At 38.9% G+C, this 18,361-nt stretch overlaps 2 protein-coding genes across 2 annotated transcripts; both read left to right on the top strand.

The window, feature by feature from the left end:
- The first annotated feature begins 611 nt into the window (after positions 1 to 611).
- On the top strand, positions 612 to 1,943 carry LOC124269447 (neuronal acetylcholine receptor subunit alpha-3-like). Its single transcript, XM_046704450.1, has one exon. It carries the CDS (start codon positions 717 to 719, stop codon positions 1,941 to 1,943), a length of 1,227 nt encoding a protein of 408 aa, XP_046560406.1. The 5' UTR covers positions 612 to 716.
- Positions 1,944 to 11,628: 9,685 nt separating this feature from the next.
- Positions 11,629 to 13,018, top strand: LOC124269460 (neuronal acetylcholine receptor subunit alpha-3-like). Its single transcript, XM_046704463.1, has one exon. It carries the CDS (start codon positions 11,634 to 11,636, stop codon positions 12,861 to 12,863), a length of 1,230 nt encoding a protein of 409 aa, XP_046560419.1. The 5' UTR covers positions 11,629 to 11,633; the 3' UTR covers positions 12,864 to 13,018.
- Positions 13,019 to 18,361: the final 5,343 nt, after the last annotated feature.

The raw sequence follows: 18,361 nt of genomic DNA, 5'->3' as shown, positions 1-18,361 counted from the left end.
ATATATGTAACATCTAATCATTTGCATGGTCTAATATATAGCTCGAGGGTAGTAAGTTACCACTACCTCATGGATGTAAGAGGCGAGTAATGAGGATCGGATGGCTACACTGTATTTTCTGTATGGTGGAAGCATCGTGCCATACAGTAGGAGTTGCCAGGCTTGGAATTGCAGTGATACAGATAGAAACGTCTGTGCACCAAATAAAACAACTTTCGCTCTATAATGAAGCCTACCGTCCGGTTAACAGTAAGTAAGCTATTTGGCCGGCATTATACAGCCGGTTCTAAATTGCAACGGTCGGAGTATAATGTGTTCAATGCTAACCATGTAAATCCAATACAATGGTTTATTGACAGAGTATCCCTATGTTTTGAACTGTTTGTCCGTTACCAACTCCCATAGGACGGTTGTACAACAGCAACAACAATAAAGAAATAATGACGATAGATTAATTCAATTTCGTGGGAAAAAGGATTATGCGTGGATGATGCGGTTCCACTGAATATTGGTCTCATTGTCAACATAGCTGAGAGACAAAGGTGAAAGCGTTTGATGGACATGTTGAAGCTCGATGGCCATTGAACAGTTTGGCTATCTGTCCTGCTTGTCCAATCATATACCGCGACCATACAAATTGTTCTCACTCGTAATGTAGATTGTATTTAATCAACAACTGGGGATCAGTGCCTCATTACATTCAGTTGGGACGAAGGATGATGAAGCTCCTGCATGCGCTGGTGCTGTTGGCCCTGTGTAGATCTGCAGCAGGCAGTATTGAGGGGATGAAGAGACTGTACAGCGACCTGTTTGGAAACTACAGCACTAAAATCAGACCAGTATACAACCAGAGTCAAAATGTTGACGTTCACAGCAGCTTCAACTTGGTGGCCATAACAGAAGTAGACCAGGTCAGACAGATCCTCCATAGCAACGTGATGATGAATTTAACATGGCAGGATGCGTTTCTCACTTGGAATCCTCAGGATTATAATGGCATAAAGTCTATACACCCTCCACTGACTGACATTTGGAGACCAAAACTCATCGTGCCAGTGTCTGTTGAGGATCGGGATGTCTTCAAAGACGAGACGTCCTCCATTACAGTTTACAGCGACGGCAGAGTAACTTGGTTTCCTGGGGCAAACTTTGCAACTGACTGCAAGTTAGATCTGACCTTATTTCCATTTGATGTTCAGACATGCCAGTTCCGATTTCTACCTGTCAGCTATAATTCAAATGAGCTGAAGATGGTTTCATCGCTGGTCAGCGCAAACACCCAATCGTCCACAGAAAACGGAGAATGGATTCTTACAGCTTCCAGAGCATACACTACTGAAAGAACTTTCGTAGATTCCACCTTCTCTTTCCTTTACGTTGACATTGACCTTGAAAGGCGACCGATGTTCTTTGTCCTCAATGTAATACTACCTGTGGTTGTGCTTTCATTTCTCAACATCTTTGTCTTCTCACTTCCGTGTGATTGTGGCGAGAAGGTGTCGTATGCCATCACGTGCCTTCTCTCTCTGACTGTATTAATGAGCATCGTGAGTGGACTACTTCCATCATCGGACAACATTCCAATGGTCACCGTGTATCTAACTTGTCTCCTCGGTATCAGCGTTCTGTCAGTGGTCGCCACCATCCTCATCGTCATGAAAGATCCTGCGAAGGCCAACAACAAAGACCAACAGTCGCCATTGTTTGTGATTCCTCGTTTTTGCTCCTTACCATTTCCAGGAAGTAGACGCAAGGTTATGGACGAGGTTCAGCTGGATTCTAAAACCAGTGGTTCAGCTGGCAATGGGAATCCAACTGGAAAGGTTCCGGAAGTTCAAAGTAGTTCTGGGTACTGTGTGACTGCTGACTCTCTGTGTATGGTTATATTCACGGCTCTTTGGATAGCTGTGTCTGTGGGATTCCTCGTCCAGATAACAAATTAAAGGAATCTTCTCATGGTTTTCTGGTAAAGTCTTAAACTATCTATAACTGTTGTATACTGAGATCATACGAAGATGGCAGAACAGTATGTTCATGAGATACGTCCTAATGCAGGGCAGGGGTCAAGCAACAATGTCGCAAAGTTTGGGTATGCCCATCGTGCGCAACAGAGAGAGTAGTCGTACATCGACGAAGCATAGTGCCTATCAAATGGGCACGGAAGTGTGTGGAAGGGTTTAACATGTTTTATGCCATTCCTCCTCCAGAATCGTTTCATGACTTTCTGCCAGAATGGTAAAGTCTTAACTATCTATAACTGTTGTATATAAGATCATACGACGATGGCATAACCGTGCGCAATAAAAATAGCAGTCGTACATCGACGAGACATAGTGCCTATCAAATGGGCATGGGAAATTATGGAAGGGTAATCCATGAACAGTATCTTGTGGATTTGGTGTGCTGTAAACATTGTGGTTAACGAAAAACAATAGCATCCCTAGTCCTGACAGGACAGGCATTATCCGGTTGGTCGTAACCCGTAATGACGTAAGTGGTTCCTGACTGCGTTACGGGGCGGTGGGGTAGCCTAGTGGTTAAAGCGTTCGCTCGTCACGCCGAAGACCCAGGTACGATTCCCCACATGGGTACAATGTGTGAAGCTGATTTCTGGTGTCCCCACCTTGATATTGCTGGAATATTGCTAACAGCGGTGGAAAACTAAATTCACTCACTCACCAATGACTGCATTACGGTAGATACGCCGAGGTCCTATGATGGTCTGAGTAGTGGTCACTGCAGTCTGGAACCTGGCCGGAGATGGGCCACCCGTATTCATCTTTCTTGGCGTTGTGACGTGTGGACGTCCTGCACGTGGGCGACCGGAAAACGTCATTATTGTTTAGTAAACGTCTGTGCAGTGACACAGCCCCCTGACTTTGGGACATCCAGTAGTGAGTCGTGGAATGATGTGGTTCATTACCAGTGCTACTTTTAGAACGTTCAAACATGAATCAATTCACCTTCGTTAATCGACGGCAGTTTTAGACATTCGTGAGCTCCACGTAATTTATCGAGATGTATATGCACAAGTGTGTTTTAGACTTGCCCATTCCAAATGTAGCACGTGCAAATGTTCGATTCATTTCACTAATTATTGTGATTACATCTGTATTTGTGAACACATAGTTTCGATATATTCTACTGGAATAAAGTAACTGTGAATTATGTGATGTCGTGTCATGCCATTTCTAATGCCAAAAGATAATAACATGATTTGAAGTGTTTTCCTTAATCACTGTTTAACTGCTGACAGGATATTACCGAAATCTGTATGGTATGACTGAAGGCATCGTGACACGTCTGAGGTATCAAAATGCAATTCACAAGTTCCCTATCTTGTGTGTCCACCATTGGTGTTGATGCAGGCTTGACAACGACAAGGCATGGACGACTTTCAGCGATTGAAGAAAGCTTGGGAAATGTTGTTCCATGTCTGAGTGAGTGAGTTAAGATTTTAAGTCACATCGGCAATATTTCAGCCATATCGTGACTAAAGCAAGTTATAAATATATCAACAATTTAAGTGAAATTATAAAATTCTGCCGACGAAGGACAGTAAAATAACTAGAGTATCACAGATAGAGATATAAAACTAGTAACTAAATCTAAAACATTTGAACTATACAAGACGATACAATATGAAAAACAGGCTATAGATCGCCAACAACTGAAGGTAGATCACCCTACTAGGGACCATGGGGACTTACAGTACATTTGCTTCCTGCATGGACCCTAGCTGGATTTACACCATCCCTTCAGCCGTTAGCTGTTCCATGTCTGAACCAACGCTAGTCCCAAGTCAGGTAACGCCAGTGGCTGATTCTTGGTTTGACGTAAACTTCTCTCTAAACAGCTGGCCATGGGAGTACCACATTGTTCTGTCACAACACGGGCGACATGTGGACGGGCATTATCTTGCTGAAGCGTGAAGTTACGTCTCTGTCCTTGAATGAACGGCTGCACATGAGTCCCAATGATTTCATCCCTGTATTGCAGTTTGCCATTGCCAATAATTAATGTGTGAGATGTGTTGCCTCCCCAAACTGACAGTCAGTATCGATTCTTTAGATGGGTCAGCCGAATTTGGTTGTTTTGCTGACGTGACGTCCCGCGTGGACGGCCGGGTGGAGGCAATTTTCTCGTGTTCCAAGTATGTTTATCAATCAACCTTTATTCCGTACTGAAGAGGCCACAGGCCTATAGTACATACAACATACATACAATATATTCGCCCGAGTAATAACTTTTACATTTCTTCAAATATTAATATTTTTCTTTCGTTGTAATGTTGCATGGAATATAAACATTGATAAATTCTGAAGTATTAGAATGTTTGTACTTGTTAGTAATGATCTAAATTTAATAACGTTTGGATATCTATAGTAATGATTTGGTAAATATTTTCTTCAAAGATCTGAGTACAACGGACAAACCTAAGAAGGAAATGGAACTCATCCTCGACAGTATTTAAATCACATAGTTGGCATAGTCGTTCTTGTCGATTAATATTGGTATAGCGTCCAGTTTCTATAAATAAATCATGAGATGAACATCGAAAACGAGCAACTCGGAACTTCTTTACTGTTATCTTAGAGAGGTTCCACTCCAAACTTATTTGCGCTTTAAAAAGTTTGTAATAGAAACATTTGTTTGATAGAGTCAGCGATTCAAACCATGTCTGCACATAACTATTTTTAAGTCTTTGAGTCAGTCACATGATAAAATTTGGGCAGCAGCTAACGGTTTGGTCATATCATGCGTTACCAAAGCCAGGTTCAAACAGCAATGTTTTTATATTCGTTACCCAATTATTTTTTCTATTCTTGTCATAAACTATCATCATATTGTAATACATTTTGGGAAATCTATGTGTAGGCATGTTCAGCAATCTTAGCCAGTATTTGATAGCCTTAACTTGAGAACATATGTGCATCGGGAATCTACCACATTCACCATAAAGCATAACACTAGATGTACATGTCTTAACACCAAGAAATCTTTTACAGACATATGAATGAAATGTTTCTATTACATCAAAATGTTGTAAGCCCAAGACTTCAGATCCATATAGTAGTATTGGGCTTATTTTAACATCACATATTTTAAAAATGAAACATTTCCACAAGCATTTAACTGCTTATAGATACAAATAAAAACCTTCTGAGCTTGTATGGCTGCCTGTTTAGTGTGTCTATTCCATGAGAGGGTTTTAGTGAAGTAAACACCTGAATATTTATAGAACGATGTTACTTCTAAAAGTTCTCCTTTGCAAACACATTTTTCTTTGCCCGATAATTTGCCACCTTTTTTTAAGAACTACAACTTTCGTTTTATCTTCGTTTACACTTAGTTTCCAATTATCACAATAGTTCTCAAATTCATCAATTCGTCTCGGTAGACCATTAACAGTACTGGAAAATAATATATCATCTGCAAATAAGAGCAAAAACAGCTGCGTAATATCAGGCTGTAGTTGGATGCCATGATTGCAGTTTTCATGAATTTGAGTTGCTAATTCATTTATGAAGAAACTAAACAGAAAAGGACTGAAAATACAGCCCTGTCTTACTCCCAACTGGCTTGTAAAAACGTTTTTGAGACATCGTTATTATTTCTTACACATACCTTTACATTTCCATAAATACTGCATATAAGTTTATTCATTTAAATACTCAAACCATACTCAAATCGTAAAAGATTCCATAGTTTATTTCTATTTACCGAGTCAAATGCTTTCGAGAAATCTACGAAGAGAGCATAAAATTTACCACCTTTAGTACTTAAATATTTTTGTACAATTGTTTGGAGAATAAAAATATTGTCAACTGTTGAGTATCCCTCTCTGAATCCCGCTTGCTCTTCACTTATTTTATCCAAAATATCTGCCCATAGAATGAGTCTTTTATTGATGATATAAGTAAACTCTTTACTAAATATGCCAAGGAGGGTAATACCTCTATACTTGTTCATACTATTTATATCACCTTGTTTATGAATGGGGACAATTACACCAATTGACAAAGATTGTGGGAAAATACTTGTCCCGCGTATAACATTAAATATTAGTTCCAAATATGGTATTAATATATCCGCTGAAGTCTTAAGGAATAGTATCATCAATACCAGGGGATTGGTTGCAGTTGAGATGTTGAATGCTTTCGAGTATCTCATCCCTAGTTATCGGTGCATCTAAAATCTGATTTACAAGTAGCATGTTAGAATTACTTTCTGGTGTTCAATGAGAATAGTGGGAGTCAGAGTCCTTATCTGGGAAGACAAACAAATTTTCAAACTATTTATACCACTTTCCAGTATGTATACTATTTTCAGTCTTTTTTCGGATTGAAACTCTTTCACTCTAACCAAAACTGTTTTGAATCATTAATACTGTCTTCTAAACGTTTTTGTTTACATTCAACATATTCATTTCGTTTTTGTTTGCATGTTGCTGTGTACTTCTTCCTAGTTTTGTGATATTCGTCCAGAGATTGCCTCCCTTCTTTTTTCGAAAATTATTTATTGATTTCATCTATCTTTCTTTAAACTTTCACATTCTCTATCAAACCATTTATTTAAATTATCTTTCAATGATTTACCCGTTTGTCTTTTCATATCTGAGGCTGCTAAACATAAAGCATCTGTGATATAATCAATACTCCTATCCGTGTCAGATAATGCTGTATCGAGGGATTTATCTAACAATTCTTGTACAGGATCAGAGTGTAAATTATCTCTAAATTGTTGTAGTCTTTTATTGTCCCAGACAAATGTAAACGATTTTTCAGTTTTTTGTGTTAGATTACAGTCATTCTTAATCATTTGAGTCGTATGTAATTTCATTGTTATCGGGAGATGTGTTGACTCACATCTTGATTCTATATTGAAATTTATGACATGTTCAAATAATACTGAAGAAGCTAAAACATAATCAATAACACTAGCACCAGTTACATCCATAAAAGTAAAACCCCGACCTCTTTGTCATTACCACATCTTCCATTCATCATATGAATATTTAAAATCGCACATAAATCTAATAAATGTTTTCCAAAATTATTTACACTTTTATACAATGATAAACGTTCTAGACTGAAATTACCAAATATAAAGTCCCACATAGAGTGACCTTGGTGTTCAGTGTATTCAGTTATATCATCTTCCACAAAATCAGGTTTAGTACCAGTTCTAGATTTGAAATCTCCCCCACAAAGTATATGCACATCAGGTAAACTATTTCAATATATCTAATAATTTCTCTTGGAATAATATTATCCCATTTTTACATTGTGGGCTCAGTTGTTCTTACCATGTGGAGCCCTCTGGGTGGATGTGGACACAAGCATAAAGTATATCTAAATCAAGTCCAAACAGTGACTTATCAAAAGGATGAAGATAGTATTTTCGGTAGCTCTTGACCATTATATTTATTCACTTTAATATTTTCTAATCATAGCAACTATCCCACCAGAGTGTGTACCGAATGTAGAGATTTTGTCTGCATCTTTACAAATAGAAACATAATCTGAAAATATGTCTTCTAATGCTATATTAGGGACATTGCTCCATGTCTCGGTAAAACCAACTAAATCGAATGTTTTAACATAATTAACAAAGTCCATATCCTGTAGTTTTGATGAAAGTCCAGAAATATTCCAGAAAAGAAAATCAACAGAGGTATCAGAGTTGTCATCAGTATCTTCGCATGAGTCAGTTACATCTGAGTGAAGCGTTCTACAGTCATGTCTAACTTGGCCCTGGCCACATCCCCAGCGAGTCTGTCCTCTCCCTCTCCCAGTATGTTGAGAACGTCTAAATACAGATGAGGTCGTGTTTCCTTGGACACTAAAAGGTCTGACCACTTCATTTTGGGCCAGTCCAGTCTCCAGCATACCCACGGCGCGGAGACGATGATTTTCTGTAAGCCGTGGCGTGACGTACGCGCAGCTTAGGTTGAAATTAGTGTGTTTTCCACAACATTCAGAGGTCAGAGAATAATCAACCATATTTCATTTTTTAATGTCTGGTGTGATCTTCAGGTGTCAAAAAGGATGCACAAAGAAAGTTCATTGTACACAAAGTACAAGTGCTACGCGCGATACGTGACATCAAATTTCACGCAAAGTGCCTTGCTTCTTGTATTTTTAGGGGTATTTTTATAACGGTTCAAATAGCTTCTTTTTTATGTAATTTCATGTTTTTCACTGTTACCCTTTCCAATCAGTATATATTTTTATATATAATGATTCCAGATATACGTTTTCCTTTTGTGGGCAGTATACAGTTTCTATTCGTATACTTCTTTGCAATAATGCAACGTAGATGTAATTGTGTTATGCAGTGCATGTTCTCAATATATCTGGATAAACAACTAATACATCCTGTTTTTAAACAGTACGAGATGCCAATATAGAGAAACATGTGTATGTATAGGAAGGTGATGATAAACCCTCTGGCAGCCAAAAATACATTGTTCAACCCATACCAAGCTGAGGGTGCGTCAGTTGTTGTGGAAACTAGACCATCTCACGTTTGTATTGTTCTAAGAGGTGAAAGGGGAATATTAATAATAACTGATTTCCTTCAGTTCAAAGGCGTTACATAAATGTCCATCATCTGAACCTTATCCGCTTTTTAAGAGAAAAGAAAATATATTTACTAAGTTCATTTCTTGGATTTGATAAGTGTAACCTCGCATTAGACACTTCAAATGCTTCAGTATTTAACTTGATGCATGTCGTATACTCTAAAACTGGCATTTTCGCAAGTGTACTGTTTCAAAAATCATCAAAATGTTATTTTAGAGTACATTTTGTCAAGGGCATTTTATTGTGATTACAAAACGGTAAGTGATGCCAGATTCTGTTGTCAAACATGCGCCTGCAATACACCATGCAACTAACGATCATATGTAATGACTGAAAACTGTGTATTGTATCATCGATTACGGGTGGGTTTTTAATCGCAATGGATCAACCACTTCATTTGTTTGATGGTGCTGTTTGGGTTAATCAGTTTGTTTTCAAGAACAGCAAAGAAGAAATATTGTTAACCCAAATACACATATACACATACTGCTTCACTACATTGAAACTGAGTCACTACCTTCTTGAGGGCAAACTCTTCCTCCTGTAGAGGATAAAACCTTCTGCTGTCCATCTGCAGTATCAGTAAATCCATCTGACAGCTGAACGAAAATGCACGTTGTTATGGCGTACAATTAAGCCTAATGAAATGTGTATGTAATATCATTATCAATTTCGCCGTTGTGTTTCCGTGGTCTACTGTACAGTTTTGGGGTGAAAAGTGACCACTACGACATAGCTGTTAGAAGCGAATAATGAGGATTGCATGGATACAGTGTATTATCTGTATGATGGAGTTTTGGTGCCCGACGGTATGATTTGTCAGGCTCTGTGTTGCAGTGATACAGATAGACATACCTGTGCATCACATAAAACAACATTCGCTCCATAACTGGGGACTACTGTCAGGTAAACAGTAAGAACAGTATTTGACAATGTATAATGTGATTGATATTAACTATGTATACTTAGTTCCAAAAGAAACGCGACATATCCATTTGGAATGAGAACTGTTATCCCACATAAGTGCTTCCAGCCACTATATGCTTTACACAGAACGCGCCAAAGAAAGTGGATTTAAGATCTGATGAAATTTTATTGTGCCCAACCTATAGAGTCTGCATTAGACACGTTTAGAAGCTTGAGATGATATTCGATGTTATCAGTACCTGGTATGACCACCACTATTGTGTATCACATGAGTACACCGTCTACCCATGGACATGAACAAACGTCGAATGAAAGCACGGAGACTGTTATTGTACTCATTCAATACTGCGTTCTTCAACTGTCCCTCCGATTTTGTGGAGGAATTGGTCTTTGACGAAGGCGTCGGTCCAACTCGTCCCGCGATGTTCCACTGGATTCAAATCAGGACCAAGAGGTCGCCAAACCATTGTCTGGATGTGGTGATTGGCCAGAAATTGGCCAGTGATAATGGCGGTGTGGGCGCGGGCATTATCGTGTTGGAACTGCAACTGTGGCCTAGGTCTAAAGAACGGAACAGCAACAGGCCTTAAGACTTCGTCAATGTAGCGTCGTGCAGTTACACCCCTTCCACGACCTTGACCGTTGTTTTGGAAGATTACAGGTGGCATATGCCTTCCCCAGCTTATTCCACCCCACATCATAAGGGATGGCCCACCCCAGTGGTCACTTTCCAGGACACATGGGTCTCTGAAACGTTCATTTCGTCGACGCCATACGCTCACTCTCCCATCTGCAACGTGGACACACAAACGACACTCGTCTGAGAAAACAATGTTCTGCCACTGTGCATATCTCCAATGCTGATGTTGGCGAGCCCATGCTAAGCGCAGATGACAGTGACATGGCGTCAAAAGCGGTCCAAGATAGGGTCTCCTACAGTGTAGCCGGTGTGCTCTCACACGTCGACGCACAGTGTTTCCTGAAATTGGTCTGTTGTGAATCCCAATTGTCTGACGGGCTGTAACAGTTGCTGGAAAAAACGGTTGCGAAGATGTGACGTTACAATGTAACGGTCTTGCTTGTGTGACGTCACTCGTGGCCTGCCATCTCTAGGTCGATCTCTCACCGAATTTGTTTGATTTTGGCGTTCAATCAGTCGGTAAATTGTCGTCCGATGTACTCCCATATGTTGTGCAACGTGGACAACACTGGAACCAGCTTCAATCATCCCAAGAGCACGTACACGTGCTTCATTGCTCAAACGTGGCATATTGTTTTCTGAACCATTCAGAAAAAGAACACAGCAGAAACCTACGTCGCATGTTTTAAAGGGTTCTTTCTCTCGTTTTTCTTGAAGAAAGTGTCGTATCATTAAATTCACGTGCATAAAACGTCAGGGCATGAGCTTCTGTGATTCGTTTCTGTTGTTTTTTCCCATAAAAATGTTCAATAATTAGATTCAGTTGTTACGGCTAATCTGACATTAAAAGTCTTGTTTCAAAAGTTTAATTTCGAAAATTGTTTTCAAAGAACATTTAACATGCACATTCGTTATGATTGTAAAGTAGATTATGGAAATTTCAAAAACAAACATGATGTCGCGTTTCTTTTGGAACTAAGTATATATACAATACGATGATTTATTGACAGATTACTCACTCTGTCTCGAGATGCAATGACATACACCCTATAACCTATTGCATACACAGTGTTACAAAATTCGGAACGTAACAAGTATTGGTAATCCCTCTAAGGATAATGCTATCCTTTATATCCATCAGTGTCAATGTGTAAGCAATGCAATTAATTCAATTACGTGACGACAAGCATTGCGCATGGATCATTAGGTTCCATTAGTGCTGGAATATCAGTCTAGTTGTCAACATAGCTTGCTGAATGAGGAAAACCAAAGCGTTTAATGAACGGATCGAAGCTGGATGGCCATTGATTTGTTTCGGCCATCTGTGTTGTTTGTTCAATCACCCACCATGACTGAGCAAATTGGTCTCACGTGTCTGGTGGTTCTCCAACGCCAGCAAGCTACCAAACTGGAAATGCAGACAGCATTCAATTAAACTGTGGGCAGTGCCTCGTAGCATTCACAGGGGACGAAGGAAGATGAAGCTCCTGTATGTGCTGGTGCTGATGGCCGTGTGTAGATCTGCAGCAGGCAGTATTGATGAGATGAAGAGACTGTACAGCGACTTGTTTGGAAATTACAGCACTAAAATCAGACCAGTATACAACCAGAGTCAACATGTGGACGTTCACAGCAGATTCAGCTTGTTGGCCATAACTGAAGTAGACCAGGTCAGACAGATCCTACATAGCTACGTGTTGATGGATCTAACTTGGCGGGACGAGTTTCTCACCTGGAAACCTGAGGAATATAATGGCATAAGTTCTATACACCCGCCACTGACTGACATTTGGAGACCGAAACTCATCGTGCCAGTGTCTGTTGAGGATCGGGATGTCTTCAAAGACGAGACATCCTCCATTACAGTTAACAGCGATGGTACAGTAACGTGGTTACCTGGGGCAAATTTTGCAAGTGGCTGCAAGTTAGATATGACGTTATTTCCATTTGATGTTCAGACATGCCAGTTCCGATTTCTACCCGTCAGCTATAATTCAAATGAACTGAAGATGGTTTCATCGCTGATTAGTGCAAACACCCAAGCGTACACAGAAAACGGAGAATGGAGTCTTACAGCTTCCAGAGCTTACACTACTGAAAGAACCTTCGTAGATTCAACCTTCTCTTTCCTTTACGTGGACATTGACCTTGAAAGGCGACCGATGTTTTTTGTCTTCAATGTAATACTACCTGTGGTGGTGCTTTCATTTCTCAACATCTTTGTCTTCTCACTTCCCTGTGACTGTGGCGAGAAGGTTTCGTATGCCATCACGTGCCTTCTCTCTCTGACTGTATTCATGAGTATTGTGAGTGAACTACTTCCCAAATCGTCTGACAACATCCCAATGGTGACATTGTATCTAACGTGTCTCCTCGGTATCAGTGTTCTGTCTGTGGTCGCCACCATCCTCATCGTCATGAAAGATCGTGTGAAGGTCAACAAGGAAAACCAACAGTCGCCATTGTTTGTGATTCCACGTCTCTGCTTCTTGCCGTTTCGAGGAAGTAGACGCAGGGTTTGGGGCGAGGTTCAGCGGGATTGCAAAACCGATGGCTCGGCTGGGAATTGGAATTCAAATGGAAAGGTTCTGGAAGGTCAAAGTAGTTCTGGTGGGTACTGTGTAACTGCTGACTCTCTGTGTATGGTTATATTCACAGCTCTTTGGATGATTGTGTCTGTGGGATTCCTCATCCAGATAACACAATAAGGGAAACTCCTCAGTCTATCTGTAAATTTATATCTGTACTGAATTATTATTCAAGAATATTCTGGTTGATCATCATATACGAAAGGAAGCTTTTAATTGTTAGAATTCTTTCGAAATTTAAAAATATAATAATGTCCATGCACACTTTAATCGGTAGATGTTGAGATCATACGAAGATGAAAGAATAGCATGTTTAATGTCCATCATGATGCCAAAATGCCAAATGATGAACATTATCTGGCAGAGTGGGTTCGAAGATGGGGCTCCATTTCATCCCAAAGCGATGATATATTTGCATGCCAGGACAGTACTTTCATTGTGTGGTTGACGATAAGCCATTGTAACTCTAGCCGTGTGAGGGCGGGAGTTATCCTGTTGCCATAACGTTGACAAAACGGAATTGCTACTGGTCCGAAATTCGGATCACTCTTGACGCCTGTCATTACGGGAAATCTTAAATCCGTTTTTAGAAGCAACGTCCACCACAACCGAGGTTGACGGTCATGATTTTCTCGATGATGTTGCTTCAGGATAGGTCGTATCCCGTAATGACGTAAGTTGTTCCTGACTGTCTTGCGGAGGATACGCTGAAGTCCTGGAATGGTCTGAATAGTGGTCAACTCAGACTGGAACCTTGGTCGGAGATGGGCCACTTGTATTCATCTTTACTGGCAACGCCATTATTGTTCTGTAAACGTCTGTACAGTGCCACAACCAGACGACGGTGGGACAGTCCTCCACGGACTATCCAGTTGTCAGTCGTTGAATGATGTAGCCATGTAAGGTTTAGAACGATCAAACATGAAACAATCAACCTTCCTAAAACGACTGCAGTTTTAGACGTTCTTGAGCTCCACGCAATTTATCGAGATGCACAAACGTGTTAAACCTGCCTATGCCCACGTGAGGACATTTAACACCCGGAAATGTGTTCCATTCAATTCATTAATTACTATGGTTACATCTTTATTTGTATAAAATGTAGTTTCAATGCATATAATATTATATGCGACATACGTAGTGTTATGAGAGTGTGTATTTTGTAATTTGTAATATCACATTGATTAAGTGATAGTTATTATGGGTCACAATGTTTTGAGTGTGGGTTTTGGCTCGCATCATGTTCAATGACAATAGTATTTTTAGCAGCACACCTTTTTGATAGCACTTCAGAGTTGCCTCCCTTGGCAACATGTTGACCTCATGCCGTGTGTTCCACATGATTCCATATCGTTCCGTGAGAATAATGATGGAGCCTAGCTTTGCTAGAATTATCGAGAACTGTGTATGAGCTATATAAAGGCTAGTTGTTGAGTTGTGCGGCATGGACCTTTTGCACATGACTGGATTTATACACATGTGTCTGCCATCGTCGAGTTTGCTAAGCATCGTCAAGACTGACCGTTCTTGCCTATTCAACAGTTGTAATTGTAAACAACCTTCAATCAGTATATCTTTTCTCACCAATGTCAAGACTCTGGTGAGTTAATATTTGATATTTGTGACCCAATTTCATTGTACTAGAAATCTGTATTGTCATTCATTGTAGTTTACTCATTGTCTGTTCAATATATTATTGAATATTTGAGACTTGTCTGTGTTCTATTTTGCTGGTTCAAGGGGGACGTTAAAAACCTTTTGTCACAGCAAATTATTACACCGTAACAAAATTGGGGGCTCGTCCGGGATAGAATTCATTTGACATTTGAGACCTATTGTCGAATATATTTCAAATTTCTGCAATTTTGCAACAATGTAATTGTGAAACCAGCAACATGGTGTTTAAACTTGGGAAGTTTCTAAAGTCCCCTGACCTTGAGACAGTCAGTGAATTGCGCAAATCAGATTTATTGCAAATTTCTTCACGTTTCAAATTTGAGGCCAAACCTGCTATGAGGAAATTTCAGATTTTGAAAATTGTGTTGAATCACTATAGTGATGAGGGAGTTTTTGGACATGACGTTTTGGAAACTGAAAGAAGAAGAATAGGACTAACTGGAAATGAAAAATATAGAACTAAAAAGGCTGGAAATAGAAAGAGAAAAAAATTAATAGAATTCAGAAAATTGGAAAATGACAGGAGAAAATTGGAAATTGATGAAAGAAGATTGGAATTTTACAGAGAAATTAAGCTGAAAAAGCTTGAAAACCCTTCTCCTCCCTCAAACCATTCCTCTTTTGACATTGCTAGGCAAGCTAGACTGGTACCCCCTTTTAATTAGAAAGAAGTAGACAAATACTTTCTATATTTTGAAAAAGTTGCTGAAATCCTCATATTCAAACTTTTATTCCGCATAAAGGCCATAGGCCCAAGTACAAAACTCCCAAGATATTAATGATAGAGACAAAATGGTTAGATAAACCTTTTAAGCACTTCTTGACCTTAAAGATTCTTTTACAAATTTCGCTAAGTTAATTAGGATATGCACTTTATCACAACTTAATAACATATTTAATTTATAAATTGCAGTATGTTTCCAGAAAGTTTCAGGAAAATACGTTTGTCTTAAAATGGAATAAACGTTACATATTAACAGAAAATGGTATTCATCTTTTATACATCCATTCAAACATAAATTACAAAATCGTTCATCACGAACAATACCACAACATCTACCAACATTTATCATTAGAGGCAATTCCCCAGATCTTAGCAAAAATAAAAGCCTTCTATATTCGCGAATCTTTAGAGTGGATAAATAATATTCAACTGTCAATAGAGATTTATATTCTTGATAGAAACATATCTTATTTGATTCACAAACTTTAGAAAACCAATCTTGCAGGAGGCAATGTTTAACTCTTTGCACAAACTTACTAAGAAATAAAGAACAATTACCAACTTCCTGAAAGATCCAAACAAATCCAAAACCATAAGAGAAAAGTAACATTTTAACCTTTGAAGCCCAAGTAACACGATTAGAGTCGTCTAAAGATTTACAAAGAAGATAGCTTTGCTTAGGATATCTATGATTAGGCATTGATAGCAACTTTAACCAATACTGAATAAATCTTTTATGACAATCGACAAATAAGCCATATCTACCACATTCACCAAGTGCAGCAACATAAGAGACATAACTACCTACACCAATAACATATTTACAAAACTTAACATGAAAACGCTCGATGCATTCAAGTTTTGAATGACCCTACACTTCACTAGAATAGAGTAAGATTGGCTTAATCTGAGTATCAAATATCTTGAATAAAACTAAAGAAGAAATATTCTGAAACTTACACTGTAATTGCTTAACGGAAACTATGGCTTTTGATGCTTTTTGAACAAGAACTTCAATACCCTTTGACCAACATAACCTGTTAGAAAACGTTAACCCAAGATAATTATAATAGGTCGACGATGTACCTCAGACATTCGATTCTTGTAACATAGTTTCCAACTCAACAACAAAAAGAGAGAACAGCAAAGGACTTAAAATAAACCCCTGTTTTACGCCACTTAAAGTATCAAACTAATGAGATATGGAACTATTTGACAGTTTAACAGCAGATTTAACTTTAGAGTACATGTCAACAAATACTCTAAGTATTTTACAATGAATACCTTTATTTAAAGCTGAGAACCACAATAATTTACGATTAATGAAATCAAATGCCTTTCTGAAATCAACAAATAAACAATGAAAACGACCATTAGTGAAAACCTCAAGTGGCCTAAGGAGTCATGGACTATGCTACTGCAAACTGTTTTGAAGAGTAAAGCTCAGGATACAGCAAAGCTCCGACTATGATCTTGTCAAAAAGAGACTTTTAAAAGCTTATGAGTTAGTGCCTGAAGCTTATCGTCAGAAATTCAGAAATGCTCATAAAAGGGACAATGAGACCTTTGTAGAATTTGCCAGAGAAAAGGAAACTTTGTTTGATAGGTGGTGTGGGTCTAAGGAAGTCACAGATTTTGATAGTTTGAGGCAGTTAGTTTTGATGGAGGATTTCAAGCAGAGTGTTCATTCTGATCTCAAGACTTATTTGGATGAACATAAGGTTGATGACCTTACATGAGGCAGCGATGTTGGCAGATGATTATTGTTTGACTATTTTAGGTCTCCGGGTCATACCAAGTTTTCTGGCTAAAAGGGCTTTTCCTCGGGTAAGACTTCATCACATGCAGGTTACAATGGTGTTAGAACAGGTTCAAATTCTTCTGACAAGCAGTCAGATTCTTTTCAGTCTAAGCCTAATACTTCCAGTGGTTTTGAGCCTGTTTTTGCATATTGTAAGAAGCCAGGTCATTTGATTTCTGCATGTTACACTCTCCAGTTTACAAATCAGGCTGCAGGTTCCCCAAATGCTTTTGTGTCTATCGCACCTTAGTATTTCTTTCCAGGTGGCTCTGAGGAGAGTTTTCTTTGTGAGAGTAAGTCTCCAGATTCTGTAGTTCGGAAAGAGTTTTTGCCCTTTGTTTCTAAGGGTTCTGTGTCGCTCATGGGAGATAATTTTACCCCATGGCCCGTTATTATCTTGATGGATACTGGAGCTCTTCAATCTCTGATTTTGAGTGATATTTTGCCTTTTTGTGGTGAGTGAACTCAGGGTATAGGTGGCAGTTCTTCTGCTCCTCTCCATTTTGTGAATTTGACTTTAGATCTGATTTCTGGTGTTCTTGACTCTCCCCCAGTTCCGGGTGTCGATTTGTTTTGATCGGTAATAATCTTATGGGGGCCAAAGTTGGTGCTAATCCCATTATCACTGTTTCTCCGGAGAGTTCAGTTAGTACAGAAAAGTTGGAGATGACCTCTAGGGTATTTTTCCTTTTTGTGCAGTGACATGTTTTCCATGACTTCTTTGCCGAATGATTCCATTTATAATTTGTCAGATACTTTCATGGATTATTCTTTTCGTGTTGTAGCTGATGACTTATCTTCAAAGAGCAGTAACTCTTCAGGTCTTCTTGATGAGGCTGATAGTTTGTCAGGTGGTGATCACATTCTTTCCAGAGAGCAGCTCATTAGTGCGCAGGATGTTGAGTTAAATTATGACAGAAAGTCAAAAGAGAGAACTGACTTATAATAATTAATACTCTCAAGTGCACGATAGATACAAAGCTGATTTTATGTCATTTATACATATTGTTTTTATCCTAAATTCATTCGGAGACATTCAGAAACAATCCACTATGCAGTCCATACGATGCACCGTGTTTATTTCTAGGTTTTGTCTGTTTCTGCTGGGTACCTGACATCAAACTATATAAGTTTGGTTTCTGTAAGAATCCTGCCTGCATCAGCAAAGAATGGTTTAAATTCTACTGTTTGTTTTCTGTGAAACACCAAATTAATATATCCGTTGTTTATTTCATTACATACCACACAGTGATAGTGATGTCTAGATGCCTACATAAGTAAATAGTTTTAGCATCAACAGCATCATTTGTTAACAGAAGCTCTTGTATATATGTTTGTATTAACTGTAGCAGCAAATACTTAAAATAGTCATGAACCATAGTATAAGTTGTATGCTTCTCTCGAGGGTAATACGGT

This window comes from Haliotis rubra, unplaced genomic scaffold (assembly GCF_003918875.1).
Source record: "Haliotis rubra isolate DU_JTF1 unplaced genomic scaffold, ASM391887v1 Scf145, whole genome shotgun sequence".
Lineage (NCBI taxonomy): Eukaryota > Metazoa > Mollusca > Gastropoda > Lepetellida > Haliotidae > Haliotis > Haliotis rubra.
Note: the sequence above shows the minus strand (reverse complement) of the source record. Positions and strands in the feature narration are given on the sequence as shown.

What these genes read in the sequence shown, in the direction of transcription:
- LOC124269447 (XM_046704450.1), top strand. Translation starts at nt 717, where the DNA reads ATGATGAAGCTCCTGCATGCGCTGGTGCTGTTGGCCCTGTGTAGATCT.
- LOC124269460 (XM_046704463.1), top strand. Translation starts at nt 11,634, where the DNA reads ATGAAGCTCCTGTATGTGCTGGTGCTGATGGCCGTGTGTAGATCTGCA.